This window comes from Hemicordylus capensis, chromosome 2 (assembly GCF_027244095.1).
Source record: "Hemicordylus capensis ecotype Gifberg chromosome 2, rHemCap1.1.pri, whole genome shotgun sequence".
NCBI classification, from domain to species: Eukaryota; Metazoa; Chordata; class Lepidosauria; order Squamata; family Cordylidae; genus Hemicordylus; species Hemicordylus capensis.
Window position 1 is genome coordinate 139,872,125 of NC_069658.1, and position 19,090 is coordinate 139,891,214.

A 19,090-nucleotide genomic window follows, 5' to 3' on the forward strand; every position below is an offset into this window, starting at 1 on the left:
TTAAGATTTCTTTACTTCATGAGCTGAGCTTCAGTGGGGTGGGGGGGCATTTTAAAATCTTGTCTCTGGGCCCACTCCAACCTTGCTACGCCCCTTAGTGGGGCGAGGATTGCCTCCCCCCAGGAAAGCCAGAGGGGGCTTGAACCCTGCTGCCCCCACGAAGTTTATGCCCGTGTCCAAAACAATGACATAATGCCCTGTTTCTTTTTGCTATGTTTCTCCATTCCCATCAACCTCACCCCATTTTCCATTTTACTCACGGGAACATTTTAGTTAGATCCTTAGGACTCAAATTGCCCAGCTACCATGTGATTCAGACAAATTTCTAGTTAGTGTATACGGAAATATGTTTGGGGACATGTTAAAATAATTTAGGAGGGAGGCTTAAATTCTGAATAATCATATTTTGTTATTGCTTTCAACAGATTTCTAACACTCAAACAGATCAATAATTTTTTAAAAAAACCACCAAAACCCCCACAATGCCCAGTTTCTTTTTTTGTATGTTTGTCCAAATCCTACCAGGCAGAGGAGAGCTGGTCTTGTGGTAGCAAGCATGACTTGTCCCCTTAGCTAAGTAGGGTCTGCCCTGGCTGTATATGAATGGGAGACTTGATGTGCAAGCACTGTAAGATATTCCCCTCAGGGGATGGAGCTGCTCTGGGAGGAGCATCTAGGTTCCAAGTTCCCTCCCTGGCTTCTCCAAGATAGGCTGAGAGAGATTCCTGCCTGCAACCTTGGAGAAGCTGCTGCCAGTCTGTGTAGACAATACTGAGCTAGATGGACCTATGGTCTAGATCAATAGATGGCAGCTTCCTATGTTCCTACCACCCTCACTCCCAGCAACAGTCTCTCCCCGCCGCCCTTCAATTTTCAAACTTATCTAGCTGACCAGGCCTGGCAGAGTAAAGCTACTCAAATTTCAGGGGGCAGACGAGGAGGAACAGAGCACATGTACAAGGATGCTAGGCAGCCAATGGGCTGCTTGCTTGCAATAAAAAGACAGCTTCTGAAGCAAAAAAGCAAAGGAATGATTGGCTGATGTATTTTGGTTTTGGAAAATAAATATCTGAACAAATGTATTTTAGAGACAAAATAAAAAATACTGTTCTGAAAAATATTTTAGATACAAAATACAAACCTTTTGAAAAGATGTATTTTAAAATACATGTATTTTTGATACTGCCCATCTCTGCACACCACACACACACACACACACACACACACACACACACACACACACACGGTGGAACTGAAACACCACAGATCAATTACATTTTACAAGACTACCTGGAGTACAAAGGGCTCAGGTAAGGGCTCAAAGTCACTCCAAAGCTATAGGAGGGTTAGTTGAGAAGAAACCATATTCACACAACTAGATGCATGAATGCAGAAGGCAGACACGGCACAGCGTTTTATGCACAAATTTGTATAGAGATTAAAATTGCCTAGACAAATGAACAACAGAGCTGTTTGAAATTGGCCGCTGAGAAGTATATCCAGCCCTGCCTATCATCTGAGCATGTCACACTGTGTCTCTAGATGCAATTTGTACTTTTCATAATTAAATGCATTTATCAGAGCAGTGGCTCACTTGTGCTGTGACTCCAGACATTACCATTTTGAAACAAAATCAGTTTTAATGTCACTGGCATCCACACACACACACCCGCCCCAGCCCCTGAGAACATCATCCGTTCCAATCCAAATGGCTTTTGGTGAGGCTATTTTTCACTATGTGCAGAATCACTGGCAGCCAGACATGGTTAAATAAAAAATGAGAGAGAGAGAGAGAATAAAAATAAGCATAAGGGGACATCATGATTAGGAGTCTGATCCACCAAGACTCTTGCTATTGTAGAACTGCATTATTTCACACACAAAAAGGACCTTGGATTTCCCCTTACTTTTACATAGGAGCAGAAATATTTAGGGCCACTCTGATCCATACATCATGTGACTCAATGCAGCTCTGTACAGTGAACCCGTCTCATCTCATTGATTGATTCACCTGCATGTTTTTAAATTTTACCTGCTAACTGGGCAAGAGGCACCTTTTAATGTGGTGATTCTCTTTATTAAGCAGGGGGAGAGTAACTAGCCCTATCCACCCCCAGCGCAGTACCTCCAGTGACTGTTGCTGGTGTCTATCTTATGTTTCTTTTAGAATGTGAGTCCTTTGGGGACAGGGATCCATCCATCTTCTTTATTTATTATTTCTCTGTGTAAACCACCCTGAGCCATTTTTGGAAGGGTGGTATAGAAATTGAATTAATAATAATAATAATAATAATTCCATCTTCCTGGAAAACCATTAAAAGTAGCTATACAAAATATGTAAAACTAGTCAAGTAATGAGTACATAAAAACAGTGCTACAACAGTGCTGCAAACCTGGTGTGTTGCAAGGGTGACGTGGACCTGGGACAAAAAGTGAAAATGAGCCCCCACCTTACCCACTGCTCCCCACCGTCTTCTTGAGAGTGGCAGGAGGAGGAGAGCAAAGAGCTGAGCTGTCACTCAGCTGGTGGAGCCCCTCTCCCTCAGGGGCCCATGGACATTTGTTCCTCCTCCTGTTCAATTATAGCTATGCCCCTGTACCAAACCTTTGATGAAACACAAATGCTTTCCTGGATAAAAATGGTCTCAATGGACTTCTTGAGGTACAGTGTTCAAAAATGTTTGGACTACTACAAAGGAGACCACATCCCTCCTCACAGCTTCACTGACTTAGCTAACCATGGGAACTTTAAGCAGGCCTTCTTGGCTGACCAAAATGAATGGAGAAGTGGGACACAGTGGTGTGTTCTCTGAGGCAGGGATTACCAAGCTTGAGTCCCCAAAGGTTGGCCCCAGAGGGTCAATGTGGCTGGGAATGATGGGAGTTCTAGTCCAACCACATCTGGTGGTCCAAGGTTGGAAACCCCTGCTCTAAGGTATGTAGAGCCTAAGGCAGAAGTGGCCAACTTGAGGCACTCCAGCTATTGTTTGATTACAACTTTCATCATCTCCAGCCACAATCAGTTGTAGATCAATTGTAACCCAACCCCAGCTGGACAGCCTCAGGTTGGCCTAAGCAATTAAGGGCTTTGAAGGTAAACACCAGCACCTTGAATTGTGCCCAGAAGCGAACCAGCAGCCTGTGCAGTTGAGAAAGTATAGTCCGCACCTGCTCTTTCTGCTTGCCGTGGAAAGAAAAGCCCTCACATTCCATAGCAGCTAGAATTTCCAATCACATTTCAAAGGCAACCCTCCGCAGAGCACATGACAGATCCACACAAAGACCTCACTGATGGCTTCTAAATCCCTTTCGTCTTGATAAGGCTGAGGTGGAGTGTATCAGTTTTAAATGATAAAAGGCCCTCTTCAAGGTCTGAGTCTTCAGCAAACATTTGCCGGCAAAGATGAAAACGTCTATCCACAACTGCGAAAGAACGGATATTTCTTCTGAACATAAAAGCTGAGTTTGTAGGTCTTCCACAAATCATATCTTGTGTTATTCCTAAAAGCCATGGTGTCACAAGGGCCATTCATACTTATTGACCCCAGACCATCAATACCCAGAATGTTGTACCCAGAATGTTGGGTACCCAGAATGTTGGGGGGCAATATGCTAAATCATTGTAAACCGCTTAGAGAGCTTCGGCTATAGAGCGGTATATAAATGTAAGTGCTATTACTATTGCTATTGCTAATATATGTAAAAGCCAGTTGCCAGGATTCCATTGCACTCTAGCATCACACCAACATAATGAAACCCAGAGCAGCATTATGCAGATGAATGATGATGATGATGAGAATGAACCCATGCAGAGCATCTGCAAGCTGGTACTGGTTTGCTCCCCTCACCGCTTGCCACAGCCCCCTCACCTCAGAGATCTCTCCACCCTCACCTGAGCTGCACTCCTCCTCCTCCTCCTCCTCCTCCTCCTCCATCCAGTTGCTTCCACCCCCCTCACCCCTTTCCCCCCACTCCTCCATACCTTTACTACATCCTCCTCACCCCACTTGGTCATGGCTGCAGCATTGCTGACACCTATTGGCCAAGCTGCAGCCCCCTATCCCCAGAGACCTCTTCAACTGAACCCCGCTCCTGCTTCTCCCCACAGAAGCAGCAGCAGCAGCAGAGGTTGACCAAGCCCTTCCTTGCTGCCTCCACCGCCATGGCTGCTTGTTCCCCTTAGGCCGTTGACAGGCCTGGGCTTGTCCCTTGCCTGCCGGCCTCTCTCTGCCAATGGCCTTGGTAGCCTCAAACAGCAGCAGTGGTTGGCTGGGCTCTTCCTTGCTGCCACCGCTGCCGCATCACCAGTTGTTCCCCTCAGGCCACGGACAGGCTCAGGCCCATCTCTCGCCCTTCCTTATTTCTCCTTTTCCTCTTCCTTCTTTTTCTCTCTTTCTCTCTCCTCCACTCACTCTTCCTCTCCTCTTTCTTCCCCTCCCTTCTTTTTTCTTTCTTTCTCTCTTTCCCACTCCCCCTTCCTGAGTTAACAGATCTTCCTCATCTTGTTTCCTCATCTAATTCACACAATGGCAGCCTCCTTCTCCTGAAGGGTCTCTTTCCTCCCTCACGACCCCTCTCTTTGCAGACCCCTGACCACTATCCTTTTGTATATAGAGATTCCTCTCTACAATCAAGCACATCTTCTGACCAGTAACAGTTGCATTCCAACTGACCTTAACCATCACAGGCTCCTCCTCCCTATCTGCATATGGAATCCCCACTGCCCAATCACCATGGTGCCACAGGCTCCTCCTCCCTATCTGTATATGGAATCCCCACTGCCCAATTACCATGGTGCTTCTGCTCTCACAGGCTGCTCCTTCCTATCTGCATATATGGAATCCCCACTGGCCAGTCAGGTGCTTCTGCTCACGAACTCTCATGAAAGCTGCCACACATGGGATTAGCCAAGGGTACCCCTTAGAGAATTTATACACACACACACACACACACACACACACACACACGATGATAATAATAATGCTTAGCATGTGCAAAGTACTTTTTAGTGTTCGAAGCCTTTCCTAAATATTATCTTGTCACAAGCCTTCTGGCAACCCTATAAGATAAGTATTATTACCCCCAAACTACAGCTGGAGAATTGAGGCTAAGAGGGAGTGGCTTGCCTAAGGCCACCTAGTCAGTTCATGGCAGAGGCAAGATTCTCAGTCCAGGAACTTCCTGATTTGTAGCTCAGTCTGCTAGCCATTACACTACATCAGCTGTGAGCAAAATGAGATTAAGGTGTGAGAATAAGCAAATAGGAGCTGGCTCCATTTTCTAGGTCACAGTAAACGGGCTGTAAAACTGCTTCCCCACTGAGTTACTCAGTGTCGCCACACTCCCCTTGCCAACTTAATGAGCAGCATTTCACTAGTTTTAATAAGGAACAGGCATACAGATGCTTTTTCACTGGTTGACATAATAATAATGATGATAATGATAATGATAATGATAATAAGTAGCAGGGATGATACACTGGAACATCTGCAAAAAATACAAGCTACCTATAGCCAAACACTGGTGGGACCATAAAATTGAAAAAGTTGAAGAAAATGAAGATGTAAAAATATTATGGGACTTCCAACTACAAACAGACAAACATCTGCCACACAATACACCAGATATAACTGTAGTCGAGAAGAAAGAAAAACAAGTCAAAATAATCGACACAGCAATACCAGGGGATAGCAGAATAGAAGAAAAAGAAATAGAAAAAATCACCAAATACAAAGATCTACAAATTGAAATTGAAAGGCTGTGGCAGAAAAAGACCCAAATAATCCCAGTGGTAATTGGCGCCCTGGGTGCAGTTCCAAAAGACCTTGAAGAGCACCTCAACACCATAGGGGCCACAGAAATCACCATCAGCCAATTACAAAAAGCAGCTTTACTGGGAACAGCCTATATTCTGCGACAATATCTATAAAAGCAACAACACTGACAATAAAATTCTGGCATCCCAGGTCCTTGGGAAGGACTCGATGTCTGGATAAAACAAACCAATCAATAACACCTGTCTGACTGTGTAAATAAATAAATAAATAAATAAATAAATAAATAAATAAATAAATCTAGCTGGCTCTGCGCAGAACATCTGCACCCCTCCCCGGACAATCTGGCTCCCTGCCCTGCCTTCCCCCAACCCTGCCTTAAGCCGCCCCCCAACTCAGACAGTCTCCCCCCCAGTCAGTTCTCCCCCGACTCAGTCAGTCTCTCCCCCACTGCCAAAGTGGTGTCACAGCATTGTGGTATCGGCAGCCTAAGTCGGCTCCTACCACCGGTCTCTGACAGTGCTCCGTCCGTAGCACTTCTAGGATTAAAGGGACCTCTAAATGACACAATTAGCTGCATATTGAGCTGACCCCAAACCAGTGCCCCACACCACATTTGGTGCAGCAAACTCTATACATTAAGGCTATTCGCATGACCGGGAGGTGGGGAGGGCAGATGGCGGGGGGAAGGCTGTGCATAACTTTCCTTCCTCCCAGATGATCCAGTAAGGCTGCTGGGAGCGTGGACCATGATCCCAGACAAGCTGTGTTGCTGCATGCAGCACAGATCTGCAGAGGCCAAGACAATACGTCCCAGCCTTCACATATCTCACAATGCACTGTATGCTGAGTGTAGTGCATTGGGGGAGTGTAGTGCATGAGATGGGCGCTCTAAGGATCTGTCTCTGCACATGCTCAGGCTGCAAACACATGACCCCAGTGTCGGGGTTAAGGGTAAAAAGCTGGGTCAGGCAGTCAGCCAGCATCAAGGTTAGGCTGTCCTAGCCTGGGATAGAGTGCTCGTGAGAACAGCCTTATTAAGTGTGCATTGTGCAAACAGGATAAGAACATATTCACATACTTTGCTGTTTATTTTCCAAAAAGAATAAATGAATGCATTCACATCTCGGAGAAAGACACTCACCCGATCCTTGAAATATGCAATCTTAGCCTTACAGGCACTTTCCAAAACAATGATATTTTCTTAGCAAAAGTCCCTTAAAAGCTCAAGTGGAATACTTCGTGACAAATATCTGCATTGCCACTTTCTCTCAAGGCGGCTTGCAGGGTGGGAAGTGGAGCTTCTTGGCATGCTCTGTGCCACATCTGTAGCATGTTCAGGATCTGCACAGAAAAACAAACATGGAGTGTTATATGATCCTGCCATTTCCCAGTGGCTACAGTAAAATCTTCTATTGTTCATGTACTGTTCATGTCTAGGTTCCTACCTATATCTGAACAATAACTGCTGTGCCTGTTCAGTTCATCTTCACAGATCGAAGCATGTTTACAGCCCATCCTGAAATCTAGAAACTGATGAGCTTGTGGGGTTGCTTTGGACAAGAGCCACATCCAGAAAACTCCAGCAGTTTTCACTGTTTGTCAACTCTTTGCCATAGTTGTCACAACAACTATGTAAAGCCAAGCCAACTATTTGAGGTATTTACTTCCCAGGAAGCCTGACTGTTGGTTTTTGTTTATATATTACAAGATCAATAGTAACTGACAATACTGCATGCCCAATACATAATCTGGAGGTGGGGGAGAGCACAATCCCCATTACTGTGCCGGAGATAATCCCAGAGGATCTTAATGATTTCCTGTATCATACATGCACCAATCTAAACTGAGAAATGGTTACACGTTGTAACGCTTCAGCTCATACCATGACTGCATGAGAGCTCAGACTGATCTGCACATGCCTACGATTTTCCATATAGAGTTTTAAGAATCCAAAGGAAAAGAGTACTTGACATTCAATACTGATGGTTCACACACCGAGAATTCAGGAAACAATATGTCATATTGTTAGTTGGGTCCAGGGCACGGATTGAGAGCACATGGTGGCTCACCTTGCTGAAGCTAAGCAGTTCTAGGTGGTCAGTGCCTGGATGGGAGATTGCCTGGAAACTCTGTGCATGCCACCTTGAGTGCTATGGAAGAAAAGCAGGGTGTCAATGAAATAATAGTGTGCTCCATGCTCTTTCAATGAGGCGCTGGAGCAGCTGGAGCGTGACCAGAGTCAGGACTTTATCAACAAAACCAAAAGAAACAACCGTAACAAAAACAATGATCAAAACTCAGGGAGTCACAATACTAATAAATCAATGACACTGTTCCCACAAGGCTCGGGTGGATCTGGGATCTGTGCGGATCCCAGCGCTCCCGCGCAGCGTAACCCCACTCCTTAGCTCTTAGTTGAGGTTGAAAGCATGAGCGTGCCTTTAACCCAGCTGCCGGGATTGTGGGTCTCACCGGGCTGCACACAGTCCAAGGAGACACAGACAGGCGAATCCCCAAAGCCACTGCACTTGGGTTGTTTAGGCACTGAAGAAATGCTCATTCACTGAAGGAATGAAGATCATCTGAGGGAAGGTAGGTTGAACCCCCACCCGCCCGGTCGTGTGAATAGCCCCAATATATCAGATTCAAACAGAATGGGGCTATTCACACAACTGCATGGGTGGGTGTGGGAGGAAGGCAGTTTAACCCACCTTCCCCCAGATGACTGATCTTCATTTCTTCAGTGCACGATCAGCATGCCCACACAATCTGCGCTGCTGGGAGCAGCACAGATCACTATTAGTGCTACTCCCAGCAGCATGAATCAACATGGGCTGAGACCCTTTCCCCCGGCTTCTGGATATCCCACAAAGCACTGCATGATGAGTGTGGTGCTTTGGGGGATGCCCCAGTCAGACGGACGCTCTAGACACCCATCTCTGTGTCTCCTCAGGCTGCGTGCACAGGATCTTGGCAGCCAGGTTAAGTGTATGCTTGTGCCTTTAACCATGGCTAAGAGCTGGGCTAAGGAGTGGGGTTAGGCTGCATGGGAGTGCTAGGATCTGGACGGATCCTGGCCCTCCACACAAGTTCTTAGTAGGCTACTCTTGAGAACAGCCTCATTATATTCAGCAATAACAATGAACAAAATATATGTAGAACCGTCCAATACTCTGAGTAAATCAAACAAATAAAAGCTACAATTGGCTTCATCCCATTTAACTAAAAGGTGAAAAACACACAATTTTCTGTTATACAAAATTTGTACATTCCATTCCAAAATACCACATAGCCATAAGCATCTCAAAATGATCAGTAACTGAACATCCAAAACTATTTTGACCCAAGGTCTTCGTCAGTAGTTCAAGTTCATAAAATGAGAAACTAATTCCTCTAGAGTGTAATAAAAGTTTAAACTTCTTTTTCATGCAGCTTTTTTTTTTTTTTTTTTGCCCGAGGGCAAAAAATCATATCCTAATGCTGCACTTGTGGAATTAGGTTCCACTTGGGCACAGGGCAGAAAAGGGGGCATTTTCTCTTGCAACAACAACAACAAAACCCTATAAAAATTTGTATACCAGAGAATTATCTGTTTGTGTGGTGGTTTTTTAAAAAAATAAAAACCTTTCAGTTGAATGGTTTTAAGGCTAAATGTACCATTTGTTTGACCTTTTCATAGCAATTGTTCTGTCTTTCATATATTGTGTTCATTGTTTCTTCTGAATACATTTTGTTTATATTTAATATATCTTGGTTTGTCACCTTTATGTCTTGAATTTTGATCAAGATTAGAATTCTATCCTAAGGCATGCCTACATGACAAACTGATAGGATTTCCCCAGGAACAGAAAATGCCTGTTGAACTAATTGAACGGTGCAACCCTATTCCTGTTTACTGGCAAGCAAATCCCACTAGCTGACAGCTTGACTAAATTACTCAATAGTACTTATAAAGGACTGATAAATTTAAACAGGACTTTCTCTAGTAATTTTAGTCAGGATGTCAGCCACTGTGTTCAGTGGTACTTCCTCCCTAGGAATTGAGTTTAAGATTGCACACTACGTCTGTGGTGAAGACACAGGTCCTAAGTGACTATTACACAAATGCAGCTGGTGGTTCTGGTACCTGTCTACTACAGGCAACAGAACTTAACCAAGTACCTGAAGTAAATGTAGAGTAGTGCATTTGAATTAAACACTGGGAGGGGGGGGAGTGGAATCGACAAATTGTGAACTTTTGTAAACATTTTAATTTTGTTTGAACCTCAGAACATTAGGCCAGGGGTAGGCAACCTTGACTCTTCAGCTGTTGTTGAACTACAATTCCCATCATCCCCAATTCCCATTATAACATGTGAATGGGCCTATATGATCCTCCATAGGCAAACAGGAGGCTCAGGCTGAGAAACAGTGGGTTTGGAAAGCCTTAGATGATGGGAGTTGTAGTTCAACAATAGCTGGAAAGCAAGGTGGCCTATCCCTGCATTAGGCTATGGGTATGTGACGTTTAATTGGTTGCTTGGTTGGTTTTTAGCCATTTTAGTTTTGACCTAGAAGTAAGGTTTACTTACCTGGGAAACTCGAGCACTGATATCCTGAATATTAACCATTGATATAACACACCTTAGAGTGCTCAAAGCACTTTACATACATTGTTTGAGGAAACCTTTAATCAAACCTGTTTAGCCTTAGCCTGATGCAGAAATTATGCTGTACGACTGTACAGATGCCTGTCTGTACACTCGTACACATGTTTGTGAGAATGAATGTACTAGGGATGTGCGAATCGATTAGGATACAAATCGATTTGTACCCGAATCTAGCTGATTCGGGTGATTCGGAGACAAAACGAATCACTCCTGTGGTCCATTGGTTAGATTCGGGTACAAACCGAATCGCGGCTGATTCGATTCGAATCGATTCGGGTTTTGGATCTGTCCTATTAATTTCCCCAGATTCCCAACTTTCATTTAAAAAAAAAAGCCAAGCTCTAGCCCTTATAGAAGTGGAGTTATGGAGCAAAATGTGTGGTCACTATATTTCAAGTGTTCGGATTCTTTGGTATATAATAACTTTCACTCAATGAATCCTTATGAGGATTCATTACACACCTTCATTTCTTCTATTCATTTTGACTGTCTTTTAGACAGTGCCAATTGTCAACTGCCATGTGCCAACTACAGTTAAGTGCCTAATGGGTAGAGGCTTCCACCCAAATTGCAGAGGGATTGGGCAAAGGGCTGGTTTTTGGTGAATTGTTGAAGTTTTCCATAGGAAATCATGTAGGTTTCAGCAGCCCCATAAGTGCACTTGGGGGGTGCTGGGGTGGCCCAGAGTGAGTGCTGGTGTAGTGAACAGAGGGTACCAGTCACCCCCATGGGTTTCTAGCCCATGGGGTTCAGGGTTCTGTTGTTTCTGAGGTGTTCTGAGTGTAGATTCTCTGATAGCAAATGAGATTTTCAATACAAACCATGAATCCACTCTCATTTGCTACCACAGAATCTACACTCAGACCACCTCAGAAACAACAGAACCCTGTACCCCATGGGTTAGCAACCCCATGGGAGTGGTTGGCACCCTATGTGCACTACACCACCACTCACTCTGGGCCACCCCAGCACCCCCCAAGTGCACTTATGGGGCTGCTGAAAGCTCCATTATAACTTATGAGGAAAAAGCTTAAAGATGCGTGAACTTCAACAATTCGCCAAAAACCAGCCCTTTGCCCAGTCCCTCTGAAATTTGGGTGGTAGCCTCCACCCATTAGGCACTACCACCTCACCACACTCTTCCACCCCAGATCCCACTTTATGCCCCAAATCTTCCTCAAAGACACTAAACCTTCAACTATTCACCAAAAACTAGCCCTTTGCCCAATCCCTCTGCAATTAGAGAGCCAGCGTGGTGTAGTGGTTAGAGTGCTGGACTAGGACCAGGGAGACCCGAGTTCAAATCCCCATTCAGCCATGAAACTAGCTGGGTGACTCTGGGCCAGTCACTTCTCTCTCAGCCTAACCTACTTCACAGGGTTGTTGTGAAAGAGAAACTCAAGTATGTAGTACACCACTCTGGGCTCCTTGGAGGAAGAGCAGGATATAAATGTAATAATAATAATAATAATAATAATAATTATTATTATTATTATTATTATTATTATTATTATTAGGGTGGTAGCCTCCACCCATTAGGCACTACCACCTCACCACACTCTTCCACCCCTGATCCCACTTTATGCCCCAAATCTTCCTCAAAGACACTAAACCTTCAACAATTCACCAATCCTCATAAGGATTCATTGAGTGAAAGTTATTATACACCAAAGAATCCGAACACTTAAAAAATAGTGACCACACATTTTGCTCCATAACTCCACTTCTATAAGGGCTAGAGCTTAGCTTTTTTTAAAAATGAAAGCTGGGAATCTGGGGAAATTAATAGGACAGATCCCAAACCCAAATTGATTCGATTCGGATCAGCCGCGGTTCGGATCCGAATCAAATTTGGGGTGATTCGGATGGGTCAGATTCGGATCCAAATCGAATCAGGGTTGTTTCGATTCGGTTACAAATCGAAACACAGAAAATCCGAATTGCACAACCCTAGAATGTACCTGTGTTCATTTTAAAAGTGAACCTGGATACAGGTCCTTCAGATACATGGTACAGACAGGAATTGTGCTTCTGTACCTGCCTTTAGCATAACATGTGAATGAATGAACCTGTGTTCAGAACTGTACTGGTGTACACTGTACACTCGTTGTACGAGTGTTGAACATAACGTGTGAATGGGCCTATATGATCCTCCATAGGCAGGAGGCTCAGGCTGAGAAACAGCGGGTTCGGAAACTGCATCTAGTCAATTCATGGCTGAAGTGAGAGTTGAATGGTGAACTTGAATGGGTCCGTGTAGTGTGGTGGTTAGAGTGCTGAACTAGGACCAGGGAGACTTGAGTCCAAATTCCCATTCAACCATGGAACTCACTGGGTGACTCTGGCCCAGTCACTTAACTCTCAGCCTAACCTACGTCTCAGGGCTGTAGTGAGGATAAAACTAACCATGTAGCCCACTCTGGGCTCCTTGAAGGAAGAGTGGAATATTAATGAAAAATAATAAAATAAAATAAATCTTCTTGGATCTCAGCTTATAGCCTTAGTCACTGCACCCTACTTCTTCTACACCAAGAAGTGACTTGTTCCCAGGGGTTCAGCAGTATTTATTTACATCTGATTGATGTCATTTCTCAAGTGGGAAATTTGTTGGATTTCAAAATGGTGTCATATTTATTCCAGCACAGTTTGTGCTCACTTTGTTCAATTGTATTTGAGGGTTCGGGGGCAGAGGAAGGTTTTGTTTGTTTGTTTGTTTGTTTGTTTGTTTAGGGTTTGTTTTTGTTTTTGCATTCAGGAGTCCGCTGCTTTCAACATCAGAGTGCACAAGTGAGGGGCAACAGAGTGGTTGACTTTTGTGAATTTTGATGACAGCCACTCTCCTGCTTTTTGAGTCAGGCTGTATCCAATCCTGGCAAACTATCCTACCCTGAAAATGTCTTACTTGGTTCTTCATTTCCAAATTCTGATGTTCCAGATGGGAGCAGTTCTTCTCCAAAATGCCAAGCTTGCTAGCAAGAAGCTTCCAGTTTCTCTTTCTTCTGGATAACTCTGTAGCCACTCTAAAAACCTGCCTATCATCCAGCCCCTGCTTGTCTTGATCATCCTCAGCAATCTGCAAAAACAAAGTAGAAAATCCAAAAGCCACTGGAAGAAAAATGGAAACTTTTTTTTTAGTTCTGATGATGAGGTTCCTTCCTTCCTTCCTGTGGATGAATTCTGTTTGAGCCATTTTCTAGGAAATTGCATTAGCTTCATATGAGAACGTTACATGTTTAGCAAATCAGAATAAAGTAATAACTAAAGCATCCTGATTTCACCTCTTCTGCACTTTAATCCATTGGATATAGGTAAGAATGACTATTGGACAAAAACAAGAGGGGGGGAAACGAAAAAACATTCAGCTGTTAAATGAATAATTTAAAAAATGAAAGTTGTAGTACATAACACTGAAAGAAGAAAGGACACACCAAGATTAGAGCTGAAACCAATATAGCTTTTTGTGCACTGAACCAATAGTCCTTTTCAGTGAGATAGAACAATGGATTTCTGGTTTATTGCTTTTGGCCACTTATGGGAGAATTGCTTATTTTTAAGAAGGCAGTTCATGACAAGTTCCAGGTAATATGAAAACCATTCGTAGAATTGATATGTTTGTAGAGTTTAGTGTTAGGTGATTCTGTGACTGGAGTCTCCTCCACCACCCCCACCACCACCCCATCGTTTTTTGTTCTCTTTCATTCTTGTTTATTTTAAGGGGAGGGGTTTAGATAGAAAAGTGGTGGGTATTTATATGTTACCTAAAACAGAGAAGGGGAAATGTTTTATTATGCTGAAAGGTGACAGGATTGTATATTAATTCTTTGCCAAAAGATATGTTTTATAAACTTTTCATAGCATCTGAAAAAATAATTTTTAAGTTATTTTCAAAACTTCTGAGGAATTCTCAGATTTGCCTGTAGCCCTGTTCAGACGCAGAAAAAAGGGATGCAGTATTCATGTCCAATGTCCCAGAGCATGCCCGGAAGTTCCATACTGCCACTGACATCCTGGGAAGCATCACCCTCCCAGCACTCTTCATAGTTACACAGTTGTCTGGAGAGGCAAACACCATAAGTGTGATGGCAGCCATCCCTTTGACCAGAAGGCTGGGGCACCCCACCTTTTTGATCACAGAAGCAACCACTATCACGCTGATGGTGTTTGCCCCTCAGACAAACACTGTAGCTGCAAAGACGGTGAGAAGGGTAATGCTTCCTGGTACTTTAGCTTCCAGACACACTCAGGGACACTGTAGGGAGATACGTAGCATCCCCCATTGCTTTTTCATGTCTGAACATGGCTTATATAATCCTGTTGTTTTGTATCTCATGCATCATGGGAAGATATTACTAGGCTTTCTGTTTAGTCAGACCATTGGTCCATCTAGCTCAGTACTGCCTGCACGGACTGGCATTTGCTCTCCAGGGTTTCAGACCGTGATCTTCTCCAGCCCTACCTGGGGATGCCAGTGATCAAACCTGTATGCTCTACCCCTGAGGCACAACCCCTCCCCATCCCGCGATTAGTACATATTGTCAATCAACTTCTCATCTCCCACAATTAATGACCAAGGGCGTAACTATGATAGGGCAAGGGGAGACAATTGTCTGGGGGCCCACTGCCTTGGGGGGGCCTCCAGATGCAAGTCACATGACTGATTCCCCCAGCCGCGCACCCGCCTGGGCTTCCTTCAGTTGTATTCATCCTCCGAAACTGATGTGAGTGTTAAGACACAGAGCTACCAGAACAGCATGTCTTTCTCTAGTACCATTAAATGACTTACATTGTCCACAATTTACAAAACCTTTTTAAAAATAATTTAGGATGATGTTCTATTGTGGCACATAGGGGATATTATGCTTTTTGTTACCACCATTCAGCCTCATTTAAGATTTCTTTACTTCATGAGCTGAGCTTCAGGGGGGGGGTGCATTTTAAAATCTTGTCTCTGGGCCCACTCCCACCTTGCTACGCCCCTGTTAATGACTGCTGAAAGATTAAAAAGGGGGAAAGAAATCAAATCAAATCAAATCAAATCAAACCAAAATATCTACTTACATTCATATAAGAAACAGGAACCTTAGAGTCACTTAGACTTGGAGGTATTATTGGGAACTTCAGAATAGATTCCACTATATCTCGTGGAAGGTGTTGCACCCAGGCCATAAACATATCTTCAGAGATGAAACCTAAAGGGAGAATACAGGTGAAACTCAAAAAATTAGAATATCGTGCAAAAGTTCATTAATTTCAGTAATGCAAATTAGAAGGTGAAACTGATATATGAGATAGACGCATTACATGCAAAGCGAGATAAGTCAAGCCTTAACTTGTTGTAATTGTCATGATCATGGCGTACAGCTCATGAGAACCCCAAATCCACAATCCCAGAAAATTAGAATATTGTGAAAAGGTTCAACAGTCTAGGCTCCAGGTGTCCCACTCCAATCAGCTAATCAATCCATAACACCTGCAAAGGGTTCCTGAGCCTTTAAATGGTCTCTCAGTCTGGTTCATTAGGAATCACAATCATGGGAAAGACTGCTGACTTGACAGTTGTGCAGAAAACCATCATTGACACCCTCCATAAGGAGGGAAAGCCTCAAAAGGTAATTGCAAAAGAAGTTGGATGTTCCCAAAGTGCTGTATCAAAGCACATCAATAGAAAGTTATGTGGAAGGGAAAAGTGTGGAAGAAAAAGGTGCACAAGCAGCAGGGATGACCGCAGCCTGGAAAGGATTGTCAGGAAAAGGCCATTCAAAAGTGTTGGGGACTTTCACAAGGAGTGGACTGAGGCTGGAGTTAGTGCATCAAGAGCCACCACACACAGACGGATCCTGGACATGGGCTTCAAATGTCGTATTCCTCTTGTCAAGCCGCTCCTGAACAACAAACAACGTCAGAAGCGTCTGACCTGGGCTCAAGAAAAAAAGAACTGGTCTGTTGCTCAGTGGTCCAAAGTCCTCTTTTCTGATGAGAGCAACTTTTGCATCTCATTTGGAAACCAAGGCCCCAGAGTCTGGAGGAAGAATGGAGAGGCACACAATGCAAGATGCTTGAAGTCCAGTGTGAAGTTTCCACAGTCTGTGTTGATTTGGGGAGCCATGTCATCTGCTGGTGTTGGTCCACTGTGCTTCATTAAGTCCAGGGTCAAAGCAGCTGACTATCAGGAGATTTTGGAGCACTTCATGCTTCCTTCTGCAGACGAGCTGTATGGGGATGCTGACTTCATTTTCCAGCAGGACTTGGCACCTGCCCACACTGCCAAAAGTACCAAAACCTGGTTCAATGACCATGGGATTACTGTGCTTGATTGGCCAGCAAACTCGCCTGACCTGAACCCCATAGAGAATCTATGGGGCATTGCCAAGAGAAGGATGAGAGACATGAGACCAAACAATGCAGAAGAGCTGAAGGCCGCTATTGAAGCATCCTGGTCTTCCATAACACCTCAGCAGTGCCACAGGCTGATAGCATCCATGCCACGCCGCATTGAGGCAGTAATTGCTGCAAAAGGGGCCCAAACCAAGTACTGAATACATATGCATGCTTATACTTTTCAGAGGCCCGATATTGTTCTATTTACAATCCTTGTTTTATTGGTTTAATGTAATATTCTAATTTTCTGGGATTGTGGATTTGGGGTTTTCATGAGCTGTACGCCATGATCATCACAATTATAACAAACTAAGGCTTGACTTATCTTGCTTTGCATGTAATGTGTCTATCTCATATATCAGTTTCACCTTTTAATTTGCATTACTGAAATTAATGAACTTTTGCACAATATTCTAATTTTTTGAGTTTCACCTGTAGCATTCATGTAAGAACCACATTATTTGCAGGACTATGTGTATTTTATATATTTTAAAAAGTGAATCCCATTCACATGGTTCAGTCACACATTCAGAATGCCTTACAAGACTGAAACTCACAATTATATTAAATGCCAAAAACAATAACATATTTTAAAATGACAGAAGAAGAGCAAAGAACCAGTAAAAAGCAGTCATTTTAAGACTACAGGACAATCTTAAAAAATCTGAAAGTAACAAGTACAACCAGTTATAGAAAATCCAGTAATCAGTCTGAAGGCCTGTCAAAATACCTGTAAAGTCCTTATGATCATCCTAAAGTTAATAACAGACCAGGCCTGTATTTTGCAGCTCCCGGCCTTAGCAAGGGAGTTGCAGAATACAGGTGTCACTGTTATGAAAAAGACCCTACCGCTTGTGCCAGATAGCAGCAAGCAAAACTGGTACTTGAAGAGGGGTCTTACCTGATGATAGTGCATGTTGGAATTCATATGGGAGAAGGACTCCATAAAGTCTGTGTCATTAAAAGTCATTACCAGGAGCAGTTTGAATTGTGTCCAGAAAACAACAGGGAGCCAATGTGGTTCTTTGAGCACAGCTGTTATGCACTCCATCTGGCTTACTCAATTCAATAGATAGGTGACTGACCATATTTTGAACCAATTGAAATTTCCAGATGGTCTTTAAATCAGACCTATGCAGAGTACATTACAATAATCTGGTCTGACTCTGAAGGTTACCTAGACATATAACACATGGCATGCATCATTAATATTCCATGATCAGGGAAGATTGTTTATAAGTGTGGCCTGATCCAAAGCACTTATGTGTTCAGAGATGCAGGCAGAGTGTGGTATGACCACACTTTCCCATTCATTGGGTTGTCAGGGCACAAGTTCCACAGGTGTGCAGCGCTGATGTACATGCCCCACACAGCAGTGAATGGGAAGGCCCTGGCACATGCAGAAGATCTGTTCGCACATTGTGGTCTGCATGTGAAAAGGGTTTCTGGGTCAGATAACATTTATGTACAAAAGCCCGAGTCATTCGTTTTTAAGCATGATCTGGCCAGAGAGTAGCACTTCTAAGCTCCACTGATTTCAGTAAGGAATGTTTAAGTACATTCTGAACTCTCACATTTGAATCAACAGGAAGTGCTCGACTTCAGCTGGATTGTGTATTAATGAAAGAAACCTGATGAAACGAATCACATCTGCTTGGAAAAGCCCCCTCATATCTGTTTGCTTCTTAACAGTTACTTGTAAAATCCACAAGATGGTGCTGTGTCACATCCTTTATGAAAAGTACATTGTTTTCTAGCTTCTCAATCTATCAAGTTTACTCCTGTAACATGCCATCTATCAGGGACCTTATCATATTCTTTGGAATCACGTTTCCACAGTAAATCTTCCCCCAAATTACCAGTTAAGTACCTTGATTGCTTTTATCCACTTCTTTCAGAAAGCAAAAAGAAAGCTCAGTAATGGCACTGCTATTTTCCAGAGGGTACAAGTCACTCAGCAGGCCCTGGATCTGCTCCTTGTGGAGAACACCTGAGATTACGGTTTGGCACAGTCCTAAATAAATCAGATTAAGATAAAAGGGACAATTGTTGTCTTAGGTGTTTATCAAATTGGGGGTTAGGCTAGAGGATCAACAAAGTGTCTTCAAACACAACATTCTATGATATATTCTCCAATTTCTGGGTTTTTAAAGTAGGAACTAGCAGTTTTGGTCAGAAAAAATAATTCTTGAAAAATACTTAGATTGTGAGAATGTTCACTTTCTTCAGTCCTCTTTGGTGCCCTTCCTTTACACCCCCAACTCCTTTTCCCTCATTCCAAGATTA

General features: G+C 43.5%; 1 protein-coding gene across 11 annotated transcripts in view; it reads right to left on the reverse strand.

Moving 5' to 3' along the window:
• Positions 1-19,090, reverse strand: part of LOC128346393 (uncharacterized) — a 231,906-nt gene that overhangs the window by 146,607 nt on the left and 66,209 nt on the right. For 9 of the 11 annotated variants that reach the window (XM_053299646.1, XM_053299642.1, XM_053299640.1 and 6 more), the window contains 5 exons: positions 18,675-18,818; positions 15,485-15,615; positions 13,329-13,499; positions 7,847-7,927; positions 6,847-7,118 (listed from right to left, as the gene is read on the reverse strand). In XM_053299646.1, coding sequence (XP_053155621.1) covers positions 6,993-7,118; positions 7,847-7,927; positions 13,329-13,499; positions 15,485-15,615; positions 18,675-18,818 — 653 coding nt within the window. In that variant the 3' untranslated portion in view covers positions 6,847-6,992. Of the gene's footprint in view, positions 1-6,846; positions 7,119-7,846; positions 7,928-13,328; positions 13,500-15,484; positions 15,616-18,674; positions 18,819-19,090 lie in introns of those variants that run through there. The other 2 variants (XR_008316941.1, XR_008316942.1) reach the window with 1 other exon arrangement.